This window comes from Thamnophis sirtalis, unplaced genomic scaffold (assembly GCF_051295495.1).
Source record: "Thamnophis sirtalis isolate CommonGarterSnake01/CBP01778 unplaced genomic scaffold, rThaSir2_p1.2 scaffold_9, whole genome shotgun sequence".
NCBI lineage: Eukaryota > Metazoa > Chordata > Lepidosauria > Squamata > Natricidae > Thamnophis > Thamnophis sirtalis.
In genome coordinates, this window is record NW_028261389.1 from 75,258,954 (window position 1) to 75,284,926 (window position 25,973).

Sequence of the window (25,973 nt, forward strand, 5' to 3'; positions counted from 1 at the left end):
AATTGGGAAAAATGCATAGATGGTTAGAAAAGATAATAGGGAAACATCTGGATTTTAAATCTGACCTGTTTTTATTCGGGATGATATCAGAAAAAATTTGATGAGATCCCTTATATTAGAAATGATATCAGAAAAATACATACTTTTCTTATTCAAATTTTTCTGATATAGTCCCTAATTTAAGGGATATTATATATAAGTATTACAAGTCTTAACAGCAATGAGGATTATCTTCGCTCAATATTGGAAAGATGAATCACTGCAAGATGAAGAGATAAAAAGATATTAGACTGCAGAAATGGATAGACTTACACTGAAAATTAAACAGAAAGAAGACAGAATATTATCAAACATGGAACGTATTTATGGTTGGAAAAAAAGGGGTGGAGAGTAAGAATGGAATAAGCAAATTAAACACCCAGATAACATAATGTTTATTAAGGACTAATAAATGTAATTAATAGAAAATTAATAACATTTGTTTAAAAAAATGTATTCTATAATTTTCCAGTTAGGCTGTTCTGTTTTGAAGACAAAAACCACATGAGCTCCTTATAATGCTCCTCATACTATACTGACTCAAAATATTTTCCATGGCAATATTAAAAAAGATACAAGAATGTTTGTGAAATATTAGGGGATCACGCGTATAAAGATGCTTATTATTATGTTCTATAGAAAATGTTCAGTGAATTTGTTGCGAAATATTATGGATGCAAAGAAATAACTTCTGCTTAATTCTAGCAAATAATTATTCGAAGATCTAAAAATAAATTTCTGGAAAAACACCAGAAAGTGTTATAACACCCTTTTTTCCCCCCTTCTCTCTCTCTCTCTCCTTATTTATCATCTTATTCAAAAAGGAAAATTTTAATGAAGTTAAAAATAAAATTTTCCACCTCTTACCAGGGTGTACAATATGCTTTAACATCTTTGTGCAACTAACAAAAGAATTGCACCGTGATTAATTAATGTTGCGTCAACAAGGGTATATACATTGTGTTCCCAATTAAGCTCTTAAAAATAATTTGAACTAACAACTGCCGCTAACCTGTTGTTAAAAGAAAAACATTTATATACCCTTTTTTTCTTTATCGGTTGAACATCTCTTTAATTGGATGACATCTGTTGTCAATTAAACATTTGTCTCTCTCTTATTTACTGTAAATATATTTATTTATATAAAGCCACAGGTTCTTGCCAGTGTCTTTGACTCCATTTGGACATCAGCTGCGCAATTCCCTGACACAGTAATGCCTGGGTATTCAACTGCTTTGAAGCTCATTGAATTTGGCACTGAGTGCCTTTTGAGGTGAAAATTTTGCCCTGGTACTCGTCATTTGTTTGATACTCGACTCACCAGCTAGAACTTGTCTGGGTCAGCTGCCTTATGACTCACTACATTATTCCTCATGGGAAAAAGTTTGTTTGGTACTCATTGTTTTGGGTAGTCATCGCCCCCCCCCCCACCGGGGGAACCATGAGTAGCGAGGTACCACTGTATTTGGTTTCAGAATCTTAGTAAGTTTACTTTTGATTGCTTTAGTACAAATATTCTTTTTCTGCTAATTTTGCTATTTCTGCATAAACGAGCAAATAAATAACATCAGGCATAAAGGAACATTATCTGGAAGGGACATTCATTTTGATTACTTGGACAAATATCAAGTTAAAGGGTGGATTTTCCTCAAAGGAAATGCAGATGGATTGTTTCCAAACTTTGCTAGCCATGGTGAGGCTTATAGTTCCAGGTACGTGAATGCTTTTCAAGACAACAGGCAGAGATATTTAATTAAAGTGTCATTGGTGAATTGCCCTGGCCTATGCTACGGGTAGGGAAGGCATCCACACTATCAAATGGAGGCTGGTGTTTTACCCAGATAAGCAGGATATCATTGTAATTTTATGTTTGGGACTATTGGCTGTACTGTAATGCTGTGAACTCAAGGAAATCCCTCAAGCCAAGTCATTCACTGGCTTGAAACCAACAGAACAGCCGCCTTCTATACTGCTCTCTGAGTGAAACAGACCTTGGTACGCATTTTGAACAAGTAGGAGCCTTTGCACAATTGTATAACTTAGGTACCAGAGAGTTTTCATATGGGGAAATTGTATGGATGACAAATCCGCGACTTTCTCTGTTCATGGACAAGTGGGATTCTGCCATTAAGACAGTGCTCTGTGCTATTCTATCAGTTAGTTGGGATGAGTTTTTAGTGGAGTGGAATGGAATTGGAATAGAAGGTAGAGTAGAGTAGAGTAGAGCAGAGTAGAGTAGAGTAGACGAGAAGAGGAATAGAATAGAACAGAACATAGAGTAGAGTAGAGAAGAAGAGAAGACAAGAGGAATAGAATAGAACAGAACGTAGAGTAGAGTAGAGGAGAGTAGAAGAGAAGAGAAAATAGGAATAGAACAGAACAGAACATAGAGTAGAGAAGAAGAGAAGAGAAGAAAATAGGAATAGAACAGAACATAGAGTAGAGTAGAAGAGAAGAGAAGAAAATAGGAATAGAACAGAACAGAACATAGAGTAGAGTAGAAGAGAAGAAAATAGGAATAGGACAGAACAGAACATAGAGTAGAATAGAGTAGAAGAGAAGAGACGAGAAGAAAATAGAAATAGAACAGAACAGAACATAGAGTAGAGTAGAAGAGAAGAGAAGAAAATAGAAATAGAACAGAACAGAACATAGTGTAGAGTAGAAGAGAAGAAAATAGGAATAGGACAGAACAGAACATAGAGTAGAATAGAGTAGAAGAGAAGAGACGAGAAGAGACAAGAAGAGACGAGAAGAAAATAGAAATAGAACAGAACAGAACATAGAGTAGAGTAGAGAAGAAGAGAAGAGGAATAGAATAGAACAGAACATAGAGTAGAGTAGAGTAGAGTAGAAGAGAAGAAAATAGGAATAGAACAGAACAGAACATAGAGTAGAGTAGAGTAGAGTAGAGTAGAGTAGAAGAGAAGATACGAGAAGAGAAGAGAAGAGACAAGACGAGACGAGAAGAAAATAGAAATAGAACAGAACATAGAGTAGAGTAGAGTAGAGTAGAATAGAGTAGAGTAGGAAGATGAGAACCAGAAGTAAAGGAAGCACACTGTTTTATAGAGCAGAAAGCAAAGATGATTTATGTCTACTGTCAGTCATCCCGGTCATGGTTGTCCCAAAGGTGCTTTTTCAGGAGGCAACTGGATTTTCTTGGTGTTTTCCTTGAAGACATTTCAATTTTCAGCCAAGAAGCTTCTTCAGCTCATTCCCCACCCTGTAGTCAGAGCTGAAGAAGCTTCTTGGATGAGAAACAAATAATCTTCAAAGAATAAAAAAACCCTATACAGTTCTAGGCTGCATAAACAGAGGGATAGAATCAAGATCCCGTGAAGTATTAATACCACTTTATAAGGCCTTGGTGAGGCCACACTTGGAATACTGCATTCAGTTTTGGTCGCCATGATGTAAAAAAGATGTTGAGACCCAAGAAAGAGTGCAGAGACGAGCAACCAAGAGGATTAGGGGACTGGAGGCTAAAACAGTTGCAGGAACTGGGTATGTCTAGTTTAATGAAAAGAAGGACCAGGGGAGACATGATAGCAGTCTTCCAATATCTCAGGGGCTGCCACAAAGAAGAGGGAGTCAAACTATTCTCCAGAGCACCTGAGGGCAGAACAAGAAGCAATGGGTGGAAACTAATCAAGGAGAGAAGCAACTTAGAACTGAGGAGGAATTTCCTGACAGTGAGAAAAATTAATCAGTGGAAAAACTTGCCTCCAGAAGTTGTGAATGCTCCTACGCTGGAAGTTTTAAAGAAGATGTTGGATAACCATTTGTCTGAAGTGTTGTAAGGTTTCCTGCCTAAGCAGGGGGTTGGACTAGAAGACCTCCAAGGTCCCTTTCGAAGTGTTGTTCTATTCTATTCTATTCTATTAGCAAGAAAGTCCAATTGCCTCTTGAAAAAGCACCTTTGGGACAAAGATAAATTAACTAATGAACCACACTAATATTTAATGGCAGCTAAGCTTTAGAACTCTCAGGTGACTATTTTCAATCCTAAAGTGTGCAATTAAAGTTTTTGACTGGAATCTTCCCAAAGGTACTGCTTTTAAATATCTTAATTAGTAGCAATCCCCTTGTGCATGATAGCAATTCTGAGCATACCCATCTATATGAAAAGGGAGATGTGAAATTATCTGACATTAACTCAAGGTCCTCCTGGATATGGGAAGGAAGGGAGGGAGAGAGAGAAGGAGGAGGGAGGGAAGGGAGGGAGGAAGAGGGCGGGAGAGAGGGAGAGAAGTAAAGAAGGGGGAGAGAGGAGGGAGGGTGAGGGAAGGAAGGGAGAGAGGAGGAGGGAAGGAAGGAAGGGAACTGGGAATGAGAGGAAGGAAGGCAGGAAGGGAGGGAAAGAAGGAGGAGGGAGGGAGAAAGGAAGGGAAAGAGGAAGAGGGAGGGAAAAAGGAAGGGAGAGAGGAGGAGGGAAGGAGGGAAGGAAGGAAGGTGGGAATAAGAGGAAGGAAGGGAGAGAGGCGGAGGGGGGGAAGGAAGGAAAGTGGGAATGAGAGGAAGGAAGGCAGGAGAGGAGGGAAAAAAGGAGGAGGGAGGGAAAAAGGAAGGGAAAGAGGAAGAGGGAGGGAAAAAGGAAGGGAGGGAGGAGGAGGGAGGGAGGGAAGGAAGGTGGGAATAAGAGGAAGGAAGGGAGAGAGGCGGAGGGAGGGAAGGAAGGAAAGTGGGAATGAGAGGAAGGAAGGCAGGAAGGGAGAGAAAGAAGGAGGAGGGAGGGAGAAAGGAAAGTGGGAATTAGAGGAAGGAAGGGAAAGAAGAAGAGGGAAGGAGGGAGGAAAGAAGAGAGGAGGGTGGGGGAAGGAGGGAAGGGAGAGGAGAGGAGGAGGGAGGGAGCGAAGGAAGGAAAATGGGAATGAGAGGAAGGAAGGAAGGTAGGAAGATCATGATTCAAACATGCAGAGGTGTATATTATAGAAACTACCTGCAATTGTCCTTTAGGTTTAATGATTTCATATATATATAAGTGCATCTAAATTAATTAGCAGAAATAGCCGAACCACCTTCTATCAAATATCAATGGATGACAGCATAGCATAGTTAGTGTGTCAACGTTTGTCTTTGAAAGAGCCCAGGACCACCTAAAACAGATTTAATAAAATTGTTTCAGGCGAGTTATCCTCTCCAATTCCGCATCTAAGAAGCTTTTGGATTTAAGAGGCAATATGGGCCATTTTCTCACTGGTTAAATCCTTTACCATTATCCGTTTCTCCAAATCAGATTACTTGATTCATATCGGAGGGGGGGGGGAGGGCATTTTGGCAGGGAAAGAGCTGAGGGAGGGGGGGGGAGGATTCAGCTGTTGCCCATGGGTTTCAAAGGACAATCTGTTGCTTCGACCAGTAGGCAGCAAGCAACAGGGCTAAAGAACAGATGATCAGTCAAGATGACTCAAAGTACTTATTTCGAGACCAGATTCTGCAACCTTTCCGGCTGTTGGCCTGGCGTGGGGTGAGGGGGCAAGAGGGGATGGGTTTGTGTCAAGGGAAGGCACGCATGCCAGTGGGGGGGTTAGCAATAGCAATAGCAGTTAGACTGCAATGGTGTCACAGTGGTTAGAATGCAGTATTGCAGGCTAATTCTGCCGACTGCCAGCAGTTCGATCCTGATTGGCTCAAGGTTGACTCAACCTTCCTACCTTCCAAGGTGAGTAAAATGAGGACCCAGATTGTTGGGGGCAATAGGCTGTAAACTGCTTAGAGAGGGCTGTGGAGCATTGTGAAGTGGTATATAAATCTAATGGTTCCATCACAAAACCGTGTTCGACTAAAGGGCGCTCGACGAAACCGCGTACCTGACGTCATCACAGCGTGACAACAGCGTGGAGAAAAAAGCACGCTGTAAACGCTAAACCTAAAATTAACCCCTAAACCTAAACCTAACCCCCCTAAACCTAATCCTAAACCTAACCCTAAACCTAACCCTAAACCTAACCCTTAACCTAACGCTAAACCTAATCCTAACCCTTAACCTAACCCTAAACCTAACCCTAACCCTTAACCTAACCCTAAACCTAACCCTAACCCTTAACCTAACCCTAACCTTAACCCTTAACCTAACCCTAAACCTAACCCTAAACCTAACCCTTACCTTAAGTTGAATCGGCTTGTTTTCAAAGCGCTATTTAAAGCGCCCTTCTTTCTCCGCGCTCGCTGTTGTCGCCCTGCTGATGACGTCAGCGACGCGGTTTAATCGGGCGCGCTTTAGTCGAGCGCGGTTTTCTCGTGCCACGAAATCTAATAGCTATTGCTATTTCTGCAATGGTGTCACAGTGGTTAGAATGCAGTATTGCAGGCTAATTCTGCCGACTGTGAGCAGTTCGATCCTGATTGGCTCAAGGTTGACTCAGCCTTCCATCCTTCCGAGTTGGGTAAAATAAGGACCCATATTTTGGGGGGGGGGCAATAGGCTGACTCTGTAAACCGCTTAGAGAGGGCTGTAAAAGCACTGCGAAGCGGGATATAAATCTAATAGCTATTGCTACTTGGGACTTCCCTTGCTGGCTTCTGACAAGTCAAGGGGAGGGAGGAAGTCGGAGTTGCTGAATGGCTGTGAGATTCACTTAACGACTGTGGCAAAAAAGGACATAAAACTGGGCACCACTCGCTTAAAAAGCCCCTTGGCTTAGCCATGGAAATTCCAATTTCCAATTGTGGTTGCGTGTAAAACACTACCTGTATTTTGCAATCAGTTTTGGGTGACCTTACAGGATAGTGGTAAGTATAAAAGGAGGTTGGGCAGGAAAATGCTTTACTGCTTTGAAATCCATGGAAAAAATGCAAGATAGAGATGTAATACTAAATAAATTTATTGTCAAGCCTGGAAGCCTTTTACATCTTCAGGCCTGCCACATTTCCCCCAGATTTGGACCTGGTTTTCGTTTATTTTGGCTGCCTTATGAGAACTCGGTGGAATCTGCTTCTGACTGTAAATTAACACAATCCTTTGGTTACTTCTGTTTTTTTGGACAATTCCTCCGATTTACGTTTTCTTTAGGTAATGACAGCTAAGGACAGAGCTGTAGGTTTTTGATGGGGGTTATTTCTGCGGAAGCTCGGGTTGAGTAGACATTTTATAAGGCTGTTCAGAAGTACTGACTGCGCAGAAATAATAATAATAATAATAATAACCAAGCAAAAAATAATAAAAAATAAAAAGCCAGCTGGATCGCTGTTGCCAGCTAGGTATTATGGAAACAAGAAAAATAAGCAGTAGAATTCGCTTCGAAAGTAGCAGCTCAGCTAAAAGGCCACTGCTATTATTTATCTGAGATCTTATTTTAAAAATACTAATAAAACAAATCAAAATAAAACGCCATTGTAAAAACACGTTCCTGGGACCTTCTGAATTTTACATTTTAATTCAGAGTAGGGGGTTAATCCAATTGCATTCATTTCCAATAAATTTCCCCACTGTAGAATCACAATCCCACTGAGAGAAACACTCGGCTGGAATAATTGGCTGTTAAAAATGAGGATTTAATTTACAAGTACATTTCTAGAATTCTGCATCCGCACTGCTTCTTCGTTCTCGAGGTGTCTCTACAGACAAATGGTTAATTTCCCACAGTCAGTCAACTCCTTTCCTCAAAAACTGGGGTTTTTTTTTGTTTTGTTTTGTTGCTATTTGTGTTGATGATTCGTGTTCGTTTTTAAAAAAAAGTTTTTTGCTCATTCTATCACAAATCTGGAAGAGTTCACACATGATTTAACTAGTTGTCTATATCAGGGCCACCAGCAACTGAATTATATGAGGAGGAGATGATTTAACTAGTTGTCTATATCAGGGCCACCAGCAACTGAATTATATGAGGAGGAGGTGTGGGAGTCAGCATCAAGGCAACCTGGGAGCTCCGAGGGGGAAGAGGGAGTGGAGCTGACACACAGAGAAAGAGAGGGGCAGACCCTGGGCTGTCCTTCAGTCCTCAGATGGAGAGTCAACAACTGAAATGAACACTGCATCTTCTTCAAGACTGGAAACCAATAACACAAAGGATGGAAACATATGAAGAACAGTTCCAGGAATTAAATATGTCTGGTTTAATGAAAAGAAGGACTAGGGGTGACATGATAGCAGTCTTCCCAGTAATTGAGGGGCTGCCACTGAGGAAAGGCTCAGCCTCATCTCCAAAGCACCCGAGGGCAAGACGAAAAGCAACTGATGGAAACTTATGGAGCGATTCAACCTAGAACTGAGGAGGAATTTCCTGGCAGAACAATTGATCAATGGAACAGGTTGGCTTCAGAAGTTGGAGGCCTTTAAGAAGAGATTGGTAAGTCACTTGTCTGAAATGATATAGGGTCCCCTGATTGAATAGCAGTGGTGGGATTCAAATAATTGAACAACCGGTTCTCTGCCCTCATGACCAGGTGGGTAGGCATGGCTCGGTGGTCATGTGACCGTGTGGGCGTGGCCAACTCAACATCACTCACATCAATGGGTGCTTTGCTTTAGCTGTTACAATGTAGTAAGGGTTAACCGGAGAGGCAGTTTCTGTAAGCAGGGCAATAAAGATTAGGCTAGAAACAACACCAGAATGTTTCCTTCCTGCCTTCCTTACAGGATTAGCCCAGTCAAGTGGGAAAAAACCAAAAGGAGATTTCTTCCAACAACCGGTTCTCCGAACTGCTTAGAAAGTTAACAACCGGTTCTCTTGGCTAGGTGCGAACCGGCTGAATCCCACCACTGTTGAATAGGGAGTTGGACTAGAAAACCTCCAAGTCCCCATTCTGTTAATTTGCTATCTATTTTTCATCCATGCCTTTTTGTTTGATCTGTAAAAAAGCATTTTATTGTTTGAAAGCTGCAGTGTATAGGCAGTTTGAATTTCCATTTTTTTTTTTTGCCTAACCGGCTTAAATGTTTTTAAATTCATTGGATAAGACTATATGCGAAGTACCATTGCTGTTTAGTACTTTAAATATGAACACTTTTGTGGGCCTTTTTCTTTCTTTTTAAAATAATTAATATAATGCAGCATATACAAAAGAAATTAATACTAGTTAGACCACAAAGAGTATTTAAAAAGTGAATATCCAAAGGAAGGTAAAAGTAGAAACATTTCTGTCTTCAGCACAAAGTGAATTGATAAGATACAAATACAAAAATACAGTAAAACTTTAAAATAAACTTTTGTTGCATTTCTTATGCCTTTTAATTACGGTCATTGTAAAAACTTACCTATTGAAAATTGGAGCACAGAAGCTGTGGTTGTGTTGAGACCATTGGTAATCTACAAAAAAAAAGAGGGGAGGAGAATTGTTGAATTGACCCACCAAATTCATTTGTTACTATACTTTTATCAGGAAACACTTAGAAGCAAACAAAGTAATAACCAAAAGCCAACATGGATTTGTCAAAAACAGATCATGTCATACTAATCTTATTGCATTCTTTGACAAAGTGACAAAATTACTGGACCAGAGGAATGTTGTCAATATAATTTACTTGGACTTCAGTAAGGTATTTGATAAAGTAGACCATAATCTACTACTAGATAAAATAGAAGAATGTGGGTTAGACAGCATCACCACCAGATAGATTTGTAACTGGCTGACCAACCGCACTCAACGTGTAGTCCTCAATGGAACTGCATCTACATGGAGGGAAGTATGCAGTGGAGTGCCCCAAGGCTCTGTTTTAGGCCCAGTACTCTTCAACATCTTCATCAATGATTTGGATGAGGGAATAAATGGGGAACTCATCAAACTTGCAGATGACACCAAGCTGGCAGGAATAGCCAACACTCCGGAAGACAGGCTTAAGATACAGAAGGATCTGGACAAACTTGAACATTGGGCACTATCTAACAAAATGAAATTCAATGGTGAAAAGAGTAAGGTTCTACATTTAGGCAAGAAAAACGAAATGCACAGGTACAATATATGTGGTACCTCGCCAGTGGTGGGTTTCAAATTTTTTTAGAACCTCTTCTGTAGGCGGGGCCTGCTTTGTGGGAGTGGCTTGCCGGCCATGTAACCAGGTGGGAGTGGTTTGGCAGCCATGTGACTGGGTGGGTGTGGCCAACATGTAAAATGTGGTGAAATTCACTTAACAACGCTCTTGCTTAGCAACCAAAATGTTGGCTCAGAAACTCTGGCATTGAAGTGTGCAAGTCTTACAGCTGTCAAGTTACAAGACCCTTGCACCCCTAACCCTTTAGAAAGAAAAAACCCAGGGGTGTTCAAACTTGACAGCTTTAAGACTTGTGGACTTCAAGTCCCAGAATTCCTCCTCTCGCTCTTCATCTTGATGATGGGCGGACGGCGGGGGGAGGGAGCTGGAACCGGTTCTAAATGCTACTGTAGATTTGTGGAACCTCTTCTATAGAAGAGGTTAGAACTGGCAGGAACCCAGCCCTGTACCTCACTCAACAGTAGTAACTTTGAGAGGGATCTTGGAGTCCTAGTGGACAACCATTTAAATATGAGCCAGCAGTGTGCAGCAGCTGCCAAAAAAGCCAACACAGTTCTAGGCCTTTATAACTTATTCCCTATTGACTTCTTTAGAGCTCCAAATCCCTGCCTGGAACTTAGCCTGAAAGTGAATTTATAGCCAGAAGCAAAGTGATTAGAAATTCCCCAATTGTCACTGAGCAGCTTGGAGAAAATCAATTAGGGATTTCAATCTCTAGGGTACTTAAACACTTATTTCTCCCTTATGTTCATCAAGTTCTTCTCCCCGCACTAAAGTATGGTCTCTTCTGTCTTTCAGAGGACGAGAGATCTTTTGGAGGTTTCCCAAGGATGGAACAAGGTGGCACAGTGGCTAAGACGCTGAGCTTGTTGATTAGAAAGGTCGGCAGTTCGGCAGTTCGAATCCCCCTAGCGCCGTGTTACAGAGTGAGCTCCCATTACTTGTCCCAGCTTCTGCCAACCTAGCAATTCAAAAGCATGTAAAAATGGAAGTAGAAAAATAGGAACCACGTTTGGTGGGAAGGTAACAGCGTTCCGTGCCCCTTTGGCATCTAGTCATGCCAGCCAAGTGACCACGGAGACGTCTTTGGACAGCGCTGGCTCTACGTGCTTTCAAACTGCTAGGTTTGCAGAAGCTGGGACAAGTAACGGGAGCTCACTCGGTTACGTGGCGCTAGGGATTCGAACCGCCGAACTGCTGAACTTTCTGATTGACAAGCTCAGCATCTTAGCCACTGAGCCAACACATCCCTTATATAATCACAAATGAACTAAGTCCAACCTCACTTGAATTTCTTTCAGACTTATCTAATCCCAAGCAATTGCTGGCTCTTAGTTGAGAAGATTCCTCTGCATAGGTGTTTAGCAATAAAGCGGTTTAGCTGGACCTTCGGGTGTGGACCTGGTCTTTTGCACCTGACACTCATGTATGAATTAGATAAAACCTAAAGCAACATCATGAAGAGATAACAAAGTAGTGATTACTGCAGTGGTGAGTTGCAGGAGGTACGCCCCGGTACAGGCGTACCGGAGCGTGCCGGAGCACCGGATACTGTTCCGGTACGGTGCTCTGGAGGGCCCACCCATCCGCCTGAGCTCCTTATCTGTCTTATAGCAATAGCAGTAGACTTATATACCGCTTCATAGGCCTTTCAGGCCTCTCTAAGCGGTTTACAGAGAGTTAGCATATTGCCCCCAACAATCTGGGTCCTCATTTTACCCACCTCGGAAGGATGGAAGGCTGAGTCAACCCTGAGCCGGTGAGATTTGAACCGCTGACCTGCTGATCTAGCAGTAGCCTGCAGTGCTGCATTTAACCACTGCGCCACCTTGGCTCTTTTAAGGCTTCTGCGCTTCCGCGCACATGCATGGCCCATACAGCACCTGCACGATGCTCCACGGAGCAGCTGGAGCATCGCGGAGGCTCACGGAGGTGCTAAGACGCATGTGCGCCCTGCGATTGGAACGGGATCCAGAACCCACCACTGGGTTACTGCATATTCATGGGCAGATAGGGAGACATGAGAATGAATACCTTGTCTCCGTGTGTCCAAGATCACCTCCTTGTTGGAATTTCTTACAAATAATTTCTAACATATTCATACAATTTGTATCTGTATAGTAAGAAATACTTATTGTGAGGAAATACTACGTGCAAATAAATTAGGAAAGGGGAACACTGTTTTTATTTAAGCTTTGCTAAGAAATCTGAAGTGACATTAAGATAAATTTAGGCAAACGGTTTATTTTAAAAAAAAACTTAAGGAGAAAAGATTTTATTTAGGAATTGTGATGCAGAAAGAAAAGGTGCCATACAAGGTTAAAGTATATATATAAAAGGCAAATACCACTCACTCATCACAAAATCTCCAGAACTGTAAAGCCTACAAACTTGAAATTTGGCATGTATGTTCCTCTTGACTTCTAGGTGCTCGCTAAGAAAGGATTTTTTGAAATGACCATCAGATCATTAGTGTTTCTTATACAGTAATTAACACACTCTGATGCTAAGGAGTTCTACTCTTCCTCCCCACCTGAAAAGAACTCTGTTCCAACTGCCAGTTGCCTCACATTCCGTTACCTCAGTTCAAACTGGCAGACGTTCAACTCCTTCATTCAGGAGCAGTCTGGGGCTCCTTACAATACTAAATGTTGGTACCTCAACAAAATGTCTACGCCTTCCATCTATGGAACTGCTTCCGGACTCATGGCGGCTGGAGCGATATTCCCTTATGTGTTTCAATCACCGACCACCACTGAGTCAATGGAATGTGAGGCGAAGTTCTCCTGCATTGCCCAATCACATAGTTTCGTCGTGAAGCACGGGGATCCAGCTAGCGTCATATAAAATGAAGATACCCAAAGCAGAGAGAACCTGCTGTGTTTGGTACCTTTCTTTAACAGATCTGGTGTGTGGATCGTGGCATCATATTCACAAGTAACATAAATTCTGCTGCTGTTTGCTAATGTGTGGTCTCTCCAACATTGCGGAGAGACTGTTTAACCATGGATCATTGAGAATACGAGTAAGGAAATGAGTCAGTATAATTTTGCTCTTCAAAAATTTGGCCAGGAGGCAAATCCTGGCATCGCCACGCACCCCATTTAAGAATTATTGCCTATTTCATCTGGGGTGGAACATTGTCTGAGCTCTTTTAATTTAGAAGAACCCGGACATTAAATATCCAATGCAAATCACTGCACGATGGTCCTTCCGTCCCAGCCAAGGGCCATGAATTAAAAGTAGTTGTCAGCCAAGCCACTAAAACTGCCTAGAATAATGTATCTTCAGTTTTGCAATAACCTTGGGTGGGGAAATGCAATATTTTTACGACTATTCCTTAAACTTGTATATTCACGAACTCAAAGTGAATATGCCCTTTAACTCAAAGCTTGTTCCCACATGCTGAGTGAACTCAATGAATGTTGGCGGTCCTTGAATGGTGACCACAATTGAGCCCAACATTTCTGTTGCTAAATGGGATGGTTGTTAAGTGAGTTTTCCGCATTTTATCAGAGTTGCTAAACGAATAACTGGTTGTTAAGTGAATCGGGTTTCCCCTTCTCAGGAGGGTGCAAAAGGTGATCACATGACCCCCAGTGTTGCTGCAACGCTCGTAAGTGTGAAAAATGGTCATAAGTCACTTTTTCCAGTGGCGTGGTAACTTAGAATGGTCACTAAATGAACTGTTGTAAGGGGAGGACTACCTGTACTTATGTAGTGTTCTAATATCTGGGAGGAGCCTGTGGTTATGAGGCTCAGAACCAGAAACACATTCATTAAACAGGATGATGTGATAAAACTTTTTAACTATTTTCAATCTGCTGCAATGTTTCTTGACTTTGTCAATTTTAAGTTCTGTGGACTTCAGCTCCCAGAATTCATGGCTGGCTGGGGAATACTGGGAGTTGAAGTCCAAGCATCTTAAAGTTGCTGTTCTGGCCCGCTAGTGGCCAGTGGATCTGGCAGCAGATTCGGATAGTGCGGAGGTTGGGGAGGAAGATGGGCCAGTCCTGGAGTCTGGGGAAGGCTCTGATGAGGGCTCTGTGTCAGAGTCAGAGAGGGGGCCAGAGACATATGCCAGTTATCAGCTGCCTTCGGAGTCGAAGATCAGTGGGGCAGAAGAACAGCTGGAGCCTGTTCCCAGTGTGCGCATGCGCAGAGCTGCCAGGAGAAGGGAACAGCTAAGAAACAAGGGTCGACTCAGGAGAAAAGGCACAGGTGGACGGTGAATGGCCCCTCCCATAGGGAATAAAGAGGAGCGAAAGGGGAGTGGAGTTTGCAGGAGACAATTAGTTCAATTCAGTAGGGTGAAGATCTGTTCCTGACTCCTTGCAAAGTAATTGCTGCTACAGAGTGGAGTTTGGAAGATATCGGCCTGGCAGCTCTCCAAGCATGATAAAGGCCTGTAGTTGTGAAATCTCATGAAAGACAGTTGGCCGGAACTTTGCTGGAGAGAAATTCTAAATAAACTAAATAAAAGGAGCTTTATCAGGACGAGGAGTCGGCTTCGTGCTTTTGGGAAGCCTAGGTCACAACATTTGCCATGGTTGAAAATCACCGCACTACGGTTTCAAAAAAAATGTTAAATGATCAATCCTTCCTTAAAACCTCCCTCTCTGAAGGAGATGGGAGGTACCGAAATGCCAAATAAAAATAAAGCACAAAGCAATAAAGCAAACTTAACAACAGCGCTGAATTACTTAACAACTCTGGCAAGAAAGATGGTAAAACGGGGCAAAACTCACTCAGCGACTCACTTAGCGACAGGAATATTGGGCTCAGTGGTGGGCGTAAGTCGAGGACTACCTGTACTTTCCCTGGCAAGACTCTTCAGAGTTGAAAAGCAGGAGAACAAAGAAATTTTACAAAGAAGGTGGAAGAAGGCGGTAAGATTTAAAGGAAACATTTCGACCACAAAGTTGGAAAAGCAATGTTTACTATTTGTGGGGGGGATAAAAATGTGTTCAGGACCAAGGAAAGGAAGCAGATCTATGAAACTGTCGGCGAGGAGTGTAAGATGAATGAACTTTTACCACCAGGTGGGATATTCAAAAAGCGAGACCATCATAAACCAGTCAGATTGGCCAAGACTTACTAGTTCTCGCGGCCCGTATGGTTCGCAGAAAGTGACGGCACTCCCGTGCATGATGACGCCACACTGGTCTCCAACCTCACAGTTGCTGCATTCAAACCTGCAAGGCAAAGAATCCAAGTGAGTTGGAAGCACCAGGGAAGAAGGTTGTTCTGACCCAGCGCCCGAAAACATGACAAATCCTCTGACGTGAACTCAAAAGATTCCTTTATTCGGAGCGCCGGGAAAAAAGTTTCCCTCTCAACGCCGGCTAACAAGTCTGTCCAGATGGAAGATGACTAGTTGTCTGCCACATCTATTCATCTCCGCCCCCTGCTGTTTATCCCCAGAGCTAGGGTGGGGCTTTGCTAGCAGTGGTGGCTCTTCAGTCCCGAGGACCGGCCCATAGATTTCCACTGCTCTCCTCTCCTCTGCCACATCTATTCATCTCTGTCCCCTGCCTTTGATCCCCAGAGCTAGGGTGGGGCTTCGCTAGCAGCGGTGGCTTTTCTGTTGTCCCAAGGACCGGCCCATAGGTTTCCACTGCTCTCCTCTCCTCTGCCTTCTGTGAGTCAGGCACTGGACTCATCTGTTCCTCCTCTTTCTCATCAGCCACCTCCAGACCTGGGGCCTGTTGACTCTCCATCTGAGGGCTGACAGACACTCTCTCTCTCTCTCTCTCTCTCTCTCTCCCTCTCTCTCTCTCTCTCTCATTCTTTCTCATTCTCATTCGCTCGCTCTCTCTCTCATTCTCTCTCTCATTCTTTCTCGCTCTCATTTTCTCTCTCTTTCTCTCTCTGCCAGCTCCATTCCCTCTTCCCCCTCAGAGCCCTCAGGTTGCCTTGACTCCCACACCTCCTCCTCCTCTGATTCGGCTGCTGGAGGTGCCAGTGGCTGGCAGGCCACAACAAAGATAGTATACAGAATAACAGAGTTGGAAGGGAAGTTCCCGTAGGGGGCGGTGCTCATCTCCGTTTCAAAGCTGAAGAGCCAACACTGCCCGAAGATGTCTCTGTGGTCATGTGGCCGGCATGACCAAATGCCGAAGGCACACGGAACCCTGTTGCCTTCCCACCAAAGGTGGTTCCTATTTTTTCTACTTGCATTTTTACATGCTTTTGAACCGCTAGCTTGGCAGAAGCTGGGACAAGTAACGGGAGCTCACTCCATTATGTGGCACTAGGGATTCGAACCGCCTAACTGCTGACCTTTCTGATCGACAAGCTCAGTGTCTTAGCCACTGAGCCACCACGTCCCTTTCTATGTACTATATACTTACACCTAACATATAAACACATATAAATATTAATCACTGTCCGTCTTGAAGAGCCGAGGTGGCACAGTGGTTAAATGCAGCACTGCAGGCTAATTCAGCTGACTGCAGTTCTGCAGTTCGGCTGTTCAAATCTCACCGGCTCAGGGTTGACTCAGCCTTCCATCCTTCCGAGGTGGGTAAAATGAGGACCCGGATTGTTGTTGGGGGCAATATGCTGACTCTGTAAACTGCTTAGAGAGGGCTGAAAGCCCTATGAAGCGGTATATAAGTTTAACTGCTATTGCTATTGCTATTGAATACATAGTTAAGGAACCGATCATTGTCCATGGGCCTCAGTGGTGTTGTGGTTGAAAACATTAAACCCCACAAAACTTTTCCCTGTCCTATCTAAGACATGGCAAACTATCCTGTTAAGAGTTAAGAGAAGTGAACAGTACTTTCTTAACGATCTATATCCAGGTTCTTTTTAAAAAAATATTACAGATTATGTGGCATATATAGAATTCCAATTTCACCCCCAACACAAACCTTGGGAGGAAGGTTGAAGAGAAGAAAGGATGATTGGCCTGAAGTCAACCCATGTGGTTCCTTGGTTGACAGGCAACTCAACGCTAGCAATCCATCCAACCTCTTAACTATTATGTCACACGATTTTGTGTGTTTTGCTTAATTGTTAAAGCTTTCCTAAGGCTAAAGCAAAAATACACATGGCTTTGCAGCTACATTTCCAGAAATAGTTAGATTTCTGTCCTAAAGGGTCTTGTCATGTCGATTATCTTCCAGAAAATTTCCAAGCTTCTTCTAGTTTTACAATCGTCCACCTTCCATATTGGCCCATTTTGGTTGAAAATTTATGGAGTTCAACTCCCATAATCCCTCAGCCAGCAAAGCAAAGTTGGCTGGGGAATTAAGGAAGCACACAAGTCTTAAAATCGTCAAGGTTGGAACTCCCTGATTTAGACAATATATTTACACTTGGTTTGGTTGAAATTAAAGGGTTAACTTGATGGCCATGAGACAACTAGGAGACAAGCTCAGTAAAGAGTAATAGAGTTGGAAGGGACCTTGGAGGTCATCTAGTCCAACCCCCTGCTCACGTAGATTCGAACTGCCGAACTGCCAACCTTTCTGATCGACAAGCTCAGTGTCTTAGCCAAGTGAAGGCGTTCCTGCTAAGGAGTTTGGGAGTGTAATGGACAGCGTGTCAGATAGATTTTTTTTAAATTATTTTAAACACATAAGCACATCAACAGAAACAAACACACAACTTAAAAACAACATAGGAACAATAAGTTCCATCGTATATCATACCGCAGTTCCGAATCGGTTTCTTTGCAGTTAGTGTTTTCCCTACTATACATTTCTATCTTTCATTCATAATCTCCTTATTCGTTGTCCATTTTTATGTACATTTCTTCATTTATTTAAACTTAGCTACTTATGACCAAATATTATTTACCTATATTATGCTTCATATTTTTACTGTCATTTATTCTCATTAAGATCCCCTCTTAATGAACTCACTAATCAATTAAGTTTGGATATGACGCTTGTGGTTTTTCAAGAGTCCAGATTTTACCCAATGCCCAATGCCTGCATTACAGAAGCCCTTAGTAGCGTTTGTGTAATCCTCGCTTGCTTCCTCGATCCTTGCCATCTGCGGGATGCTTGACAGGAGCACAATGCTCAATGGCTTTTGTGGCAGGCATCTGAGACGAGAAAGCATATTTTGCTTTCCCCCGAAAGCATCTATTAAGTGCATCAGTCTCTGGGTTTAGGCAGAGATTAAACAAGCCGAGATGATTGCCCAAACAGCTACTAGACACAGAAAGCTTCTACTACAGAGAGCCTGGATCGGTTAATAGAGAGGCACGATGCCACCCGCAACAGATGGCACCGAGAGAGATTGTCAAAGGACGATCCAAGACTAGGAGGCTGTTATTAAAAACAATGCCCATTAAGGAAATGTTTGTTTTCCCAAACCTTGGTGCTATGGAAAAGATTGTTGCCTGTATTTTAATCAAGAAACTGTTCAAGAAGATCAGAATGAAGCTGGATATCCACTGAGCAGCAACGCTCAGGAAGATTTAAAAATGGGCTAAATCCATTGGTTAGCCATGGGTCAAAAATCACCCATGTCATTTTATCCTTTCTTCTTTCCTTCCTTCCTTCTTTCCTTCCTTCTTTCCTTCCTTCCTTCCTTCCTTCCCTCCCTCCCTCCCTCCACCCCTCCCTCCATGATAGCTCAGTGGTTACAATGCAGCATTGCAGGCTGACACTGCTCACAGTCTGGAGTTCAATCCTGACTGGCTCAAGGTCAAAAAGGTCAGCCATGGGTCAAAAATCACCCATGCCATTTTATCCTTCCTTCTTTCCTTCCTTCCTTCCTTCCTTCCTTCCTTCCTTCCTTCCTTCCTTCCTTCCTTCCTTCCCTCCCTCCCTCCCTCCCTCCCTCCACCCCTCCCTCCATGATAGCTCAGTGGTTACAATGCAGCATTGCAGGCTGACACTGCTCACAGTCTGGAGTTCAATCCTGACTGGCTCAAGGTATATACTGCACATCCTTCCATCCTTCGGAGGTCGGTAAAATAAGGACCCAGATTGTTGGGGAAAATAGCCTGACTCTGTAAACCGCTTAGAGAGGGCTGTAAAGCACTGTGAAGAGGTATATAAGTTTTATTGCTATTCCTCCATACGTCCACCCCTCCCTCCCTCCCTCCCTCCCCCCTCCCTCCCTCCCTCCCTCCCCCCTCCCTCCCTCCCTTCCTTCCTCCCTCACTCCCTCCCTCCCTCCCTCCCTTCCTTTCTTCCTTCCTTGAAACTCATTTATCTTTTAGATGTTAGGCCACTGGGGATTTTGAGAAGTTTTCTATTCCACAGAAAAAAAATTGGGCAGCCTTCAACACTTTGTTTCTGCCAAATAAATCTATACAGGCAGCTGAACTTACCACATCGCGGGATTCAGTCCTGGCAAAGGATAAGAATCAAAATCGTCCCGCAAAATGATGCTGTCGCTGTGCATCTCGGCTGAAACGAAAGAGAAGACAACCCATAGTATCTTTAGACAAACTAAATTCGTCCAGGGTGCCTAATATCTCTTATTTAAATCCTTACGCCATGAGAATGCAGTTCAAAGGGAGTACAGGCAGCTCAAACCCCCAGCGCTTGTATTCCATTTCTTGGAAACAAAAATTGTGTAGCTTTTCCAGAGATGCTTTAGGAATGTGGAGAGGCATTTATGCAACTGTCTAATTAATTAATAGACTGCAACTTCTTAAAAGTAACTGGTTCTTTTCCCGGAATTGGGAAAAGCTGGTGTACTTATCTTCCTGTTGTGCATCTCCATGAAAAAAGATATTTTTAAGGTTTAAGAGCCAGTGGCAGGATTCAACCAGGGTAACAACCGGTTCGCTGAGCTCGCACTTCACAATCCATCACCACCATACCAGGGGTAGGTTGCTGGTGGTTTTTACTACCGGTTTGTAACTTGCGCGCAATGCCAGATGCATGCTGTATGCGAGTGCATTGTTCAATGTCAATTGTTGTTCGCGCACACGCAGAACAATTTACAGTGAATTGCGCATACACCAGAGGTGGGTTTCTACCAGTTCGCACCTATTCGGTAGAACCAGTTCGTCAAATCTACCGAACCGGTTAGAAGAGGTTCCACCAGTGGACCCGGAAAGCAGGCCACACCTACAGAAGAGGTCCCAAAATTTTTTGAAACCCACCACTGGTCCTTGGATATGATTATTCTACACTATCATGCTCATATTTACAAAACTCAGTGCCTCTGTGAAAGGTAAGGATGACTACTGCGTTTGTGGTGCAATCAGAACATTGCGTGTGTTGAAGTTGTTTTAATGCAAACCAAAGTTAAAAAACAAGTTTACATCCTATTCTTATGCAGGCCAGTGCTGTGTCTGAGGTAATTTAAGGTGGTTCTGACAAGTGTCGTCGGCATCTTCATATCCAGTCACATGGGCGGCAAGCCACTCCCATCCGGTCACATGGGTGGCAAGCCACTCCCACAAAGGAGGCCACACCCACAGAGTAGGTTCCAACAATTTTTGAAACCCACCACTGGCATACACAGCCACTAAAAAACAAAATGGCAGCAGGGAAGCAACCGTCAAGGGAACTGGTTCGGGGACGTGGTAGACCTGCGTCGCTGCCGGTTCTGCAGTCTGAATGACACTACCGGTTCAGCTGAACCGGGAGCAACTCGCCTCTGCACCGTGCCACACTAACTCTTGCAGAACTTCTGACCTCGCGTGAGATGAGAGTTCGCTTGTCTTATTATCATGGGGTTTCCCCCCGCCCCCCTGAAACCCAGCAATCAATATTTCAATCTCATTTAACCGAATGAGAACGCCGTTCTACTTTTCGAAAACCCAAGTTCGGCCTTGCAATCTTTCCATCGTAGCCGACAACAGAAGTACATTCGAATTGTAAGCCCCGGTTGTGGTTTTGCCTGCTCGATGCTACATTTTCTGCCTCGCCTACGTGGTCTGGAAACCCCTGCCAAAAATTGAAATCCCACTGTCTGCAGAGGGCCAGAGTCATAAACAAATGAGCACAAACATATTTGTGGGACTCAGAGTGCCATCTGCTAGCTTCATCTGTTCGCCTTTTTCGCTAAGCATTTAGGGGACGCAACAACAGGCTGGAAAAGGCTCAGTTATGATTTTCAGAACAATCTGGGATTAATCTAGAAATACAGCAACAACAACAACACCACCACCCCCGTTGCTTTCCCAAGCTCCTTTTATGCACCTGAAGCGAAGGGATTTCAGTGTCATGAATGTGGGATGAAGCCGAATGGAACACACATCCGTGCAATTATTTCATATGGTTTCCTTCCCATTGCTTTTGACCTATAAGAACTCACGGACTCAATTTATAGGTAAAGGTTCCCCTCGCACATATGTGCTACTCGTTCCTGACTCTAGGAGGCGGTGCTCATCTCATTTCTAAGCCGAAGAGCCAGCACTGTCCAAAGACGTCTCCGTGGTCATGTGGCCGGCATGACTCAACACCGAAGGCGCACGGAACGCTGTTACCTTCCCACCAAAGGTGGTTCCTATTTTTCTACTTGCATTCTTTACGTGCTTTCCAACTGCTAGGTTGGCAGAAGCTGGGACAAACAACGGGAGCTCACTCCGCTATGTGGTGCTAGGGATTCAAACCAGTGACCTTTCTGATCAACAAGCTCAGCATCTTAGCCACTGAGCCACTTTACCCTTACCTTAATATTTATTAGGTAAATACCTTACCTAATAAAATATTCAGGAAATACAGGTAGTCCTCAATTTACAGTACAAGCAGCACTGAGCCCCAAATTTCTATAGTTAAGTGAGGCATTTGTTAAGTGAATTTTGCCCCCTTTTACAACCTTTCTTGGTTGTTAAGTGAATCGCTGCAGCTGTTGAGTTAGTGACATGGCTATTCAGTGAATCTGGCTTCCCCTCTGGACTTCGCTCGTCAGAATGTCGCTAAAGGGGATCACTGTGACCTTGGGACACAGCAACGGTCATAAATATGAGTCAGTTGACAAGCGGGTGAATTTTGATCATGTGACCTGCAAAGGTTGTAACTGTGAAAAATGGTCATAAGTCACTTTTTTCGGTGCTGTTGTACCGTTTCCCCCCGAAATTAAGACAGGTTCTTATTTTTCTCCTGACCATTGAAATAAGTCCTTGGCTTTATTTTCGGGGAGGTCTTATTATTTTTGAGGTGCAGGAGGCGGTGAGCGGGGCCACCTCATGGCTGCTGCTGTGTTGCAATATTTTCAGGGAGGGCTTATTTTAGTGCATGCACTCAAAAGCTAGATTGGACTTATTATCCAGGGAGGTCTTATTTTCGGGGAAACAGGTTAACTTTGAACCGTCACTAAATGAAATGATGTAAGCAGAGGACTACTGGTACTGATTCCTTTTACGTGCAACAACTGTTATTAGATCAGTACAAAGTAGTTTCTCTGAATATGGCCAAATTATGTTATGAATGGTTTGCAAATTGTATGCAAAATTAGGCAAACTCCAAGTCCTTGCTGATAATTCTACCAACCATTGCAATATATTATCATGTCTATCTCTTATTTTTAGTTTTTTTTACTATTTTTAATGCTTTTATTTGTAACATTGGCTTGTGACCATAATAAAAATGGATTGATATGACCTAGGTATATATTTTCAAATGAGATATTACTTTAAAAATGCAATCATTCAAGCATTCCAAACCGGATACCCAGAACCGCCGTCTGAAATCCCGAAACATTAATTTATTGACGTACCTAAGAGAGGATGGAAGGGAGCTTCTGTTGGACCTGCAAAAGAAGAACAAAAAGAAAATAATTATATTTTTTTGTAAGAGTTTGTTGCATAAATCCAAATCCAGAAAGCACACACACGTTTCATTAACTTCTTTATATACATCAGAATAGATGAATCAATGTACAATACCAACAGGTGGTTCTTCCAAGTAAGCACAAGGCAGGAGAGTTACAGGCAAACACCAGCAGTTAGCTTCATTTCAGCAGACAAGCCCAGACAGACTGCTAGTTTACTTCTCAGAGCAGCAGGCTGCTTAAGTTTCATTTTCAATTCTCTGCACAGACTCAGATCTGTTTTAAGCTCCCATTGGCTGACTTAGTTGCTATGCCTATTCATTTGCTGACCTTGTTCCCATGTCTCTCCCAGTCATAAATATTTTAACATTCCCTCCCACCAGTAGTCTTTGACCATAGCCAACTTTGAACATTACCAATTAAAATGGAAGAGAGAGGCAAAGCTTTTTTTTTTAAAGGAGAGGTGTAAATATAAGTAGTATGTTAATTTAAGGAAGATGGTCATTTTGCATAAAGCTGGTCTATTTTAATACCCATTTTAGACTGTTCAAGAATCCAGATTCGAAGGGGAGAAGGTGATACATATACAGATTAACAGAGTTGGAAGAGACCTTGTAGGTCATCTAGTCCAACCCCCTACCCAAGGAAACCCTACACCATTTCTGACAGATGGCAGTCCAGTATCTTCTTGAAAGTTTCCAGGGATGAAGCTCCCACAACTTCTGAAGGCAACTTCTCTTCTGTTGGTTGATTGCTCTCACTGTCAGAAAATGTCTCCCTATTTCTAGGTTGAATCTCTCCTTGTTCAGTTTCCATCCATTATTATTCCTTGTCTGGCCTTTGGGTGCTTTGGAAAACAGCTTGACTCCCTCCTCTCTGTGGCAGCCTCTTAAATATTGGAAGACTGCTATCATGTCTCCCCTGGTCCTTTTCTTCAGGCCCAGTTCCTGCAACCGTTCATCGTATGTTTTAGCCTCCAGTCCCCAAATCATCTTTGTTGCTCTTCTCTGCACTCTTTCTAGAGTCTCAACATCTTTTTTTATAGCATGGTGACCAAAACTGGATGATTTGAGATCCATCTGGATATAAAACGCTCCTGATATTTGTTTGTTTTTTAAATCATACGTGTCTTTTCTTGGGATTGCAACATGCAACCACGTAAAAAGATACAATCACAGAAAAAGTGTTGACTGCTATGACAATTCAGGTAGTCCTCAACTTACGAGCACAACTGAGCCCAGAATTTATGTTGCTAAACGAGACAATTAAATGAGTTTTGCCCCATTGCACCTTTCTTGCCACCATTGATAAGCCAGATATCTGTATTTAAATATTTTTGCACACATTTCATTGGGATGTTTATATATATATATATAGGGTAAGTTCAGCGGGGGAAAAAAAATATCCGCTAGAAGTCATAGCTACATTTTGGTTGAGATAAATTATTTGTAAGGTTGAACAGCACGTATCAAAAGTTAAGTTTTTAACTTCTTGATCATAAAACTGAATGCTAAAATTACTTCATTTCTCATTTTTTTTTAATGTGTCTGAAAAAACCTTACAATTTTTTGCCTCAAGTATCTTATACTCATTTCAAATTCTAATTCTTCATCTCAGAAATTATAAAAGGAACTACGAAGATACCATTAAACGGGTGATGAACATACTTTCATATCCCTCATAATAATTTCTTTATTGCAAGCTATATTTTATTGCAGTAAGCTGCAGTTTTGACCTTCATATATTTTAAATAAAGTCCCCAAATGTCACACAGCAAGAATATTATATAAAATTGATGTTTTCTGGTATTAAAAAACAGTGGGCAGGTTTTTTTTTTAAAAAAATACATTTTTAATCCATTTTTCACAGTGCTGCATCTCTTCAAGTAAGAATTCTACCAGTTCAAAAGACCCCAACACTTATTTTAAATCCAACTCTGATCTGGGAAAACTGAGTGGAAGTTTAAATTTTAGTTTGACATGGTCGTAAAGAACCCTAACCTTCATTTATCTACTTTGGGGGGGGGGCGAATGAATCTTGGAAAAAGAGAAGGTGAGAAAGTCTCAATTCTCAAGATAGAACAATTAGACTTCCTTTCTCTGGGAATTCATTGGATGTCTGGCCTCAGCCATCTCAATAATCTTCTTAAATTTGAACTAAACCTGTCTCCTGCAGCACCCAGTTTGTTCTACATTAGAAGTTAAAATTCTTTATTGGCCAAGTGTGATTGGACACAGACGGAATCCGTCTCTGGTTCATAAGCTCTCACTGTACATATGAGCAATAAGTGATAAACCCTGGCCATAGCCATCGTAAAAATACATTCATCATGAATCGTAAGATACAACACTTATTGATAGTCATAGGATACTAAATAAGCAATCAACTTAAATCATACCAAGATACTAAACAAAACAATATAAATCTTGGATACAAGCAATAAAGTTATAGTCATAAGGAGATAGGGAAGATGAGAAGAGTAATAGTAATACAGCCTAGATAGTGTGACAATTATTTGTCTAGCAGAGGGGGAGGAAACAGTTGTTGTGTCTAGTGCAGTGTTTCTCAACCTTGGCAACTTGAAGATGTCTGGACTTCAACTCCCAGAATTCCCCAGCCAGCGAATGCTGGCTGGGGAATTCTGGGACTTGAAGTCCAGACATCTTCAAGTTGCCAAGGTTGAGAAACACTGGTCTAGTGGTTCTGTTGTGCAATGCTCTATAGCCATGATGGGAAACTAATGCTGGAAGTGGCATGCAGTGCCATCTCTCTGGGCACGCCAGCCATTGCCTGTTGCTCTTCCCACCCCCTGGTTCAAACCCTGAGTCTTCAACGTTTGGGATTGACAGACAATGGACAACTTGGAAGATCTCCAAGGGTTGAAAGTTTCTTTCATGGGAATGTTCGTGTTAATACCGAAAAATATGTCATCGTTATGACTTCCGCAACAAGGGATCCACAATGGAGATTGTGACAGTTGCCTGCAGGGAATGCTGTCGTTCTCACTTATGAAAAGAACAATTTTCCTAAGCACATGGAATAGTTCCCATAAAGCTTCTTCTTTCATAAATAAGAATGGGAAAGATCCCATTCTGGGTCTCCGTAAAGCTACCGCAAGCATCTCTTTACGAGCTGGGGGTCAATAGTCTCCATTCTTCATAGCCCTTTCGTTTTGTTTCTTGTTCTTTTTTTCCCCTAGTTTAATAAAGGCTAAATCCCCCCCCCCAAGGAACTCATACTTGGTTTGCTCAGTGCTTAAATCAAAATCTAAACAGAACGAAATACATGCTTATTAAAGATG

At 42.5% G+C, this 25,973-nt stretch overlaps 1 protein-coding gene across 1 annotated transcript in view; it reads right to left on the reverse strand.

Moving 5' to 3' along the window:
* RELN (reelin) overlaps positions 1-25,973 on the reverse strand; it is a 389,713-nt gene that overhangs the window by 208,524 nt on the left and 155,216 nt on the right. The window contains exons 5-8 of the mRNA XM_087722293.1: positions 22,619-22,651; positions 19,272-19,350; positions 15,072-15,168; positions 9,239-9,290 (exon numbers count right to left, since the gene is read on the reverse strand). Coding sequence (XP_087578419.1) covers positions 9,239-9,290; positions 15,072-15,168; positions 19,272-19,350; positions 22,619-22,651 — 261 coding nt within the window. The remainder of the gene's footprint in view (positions 1-9,238; positions 9,291-15,071; positions 15,169-19,271; positions 19,351-22,618; positions 22,652-25,973) is intronic.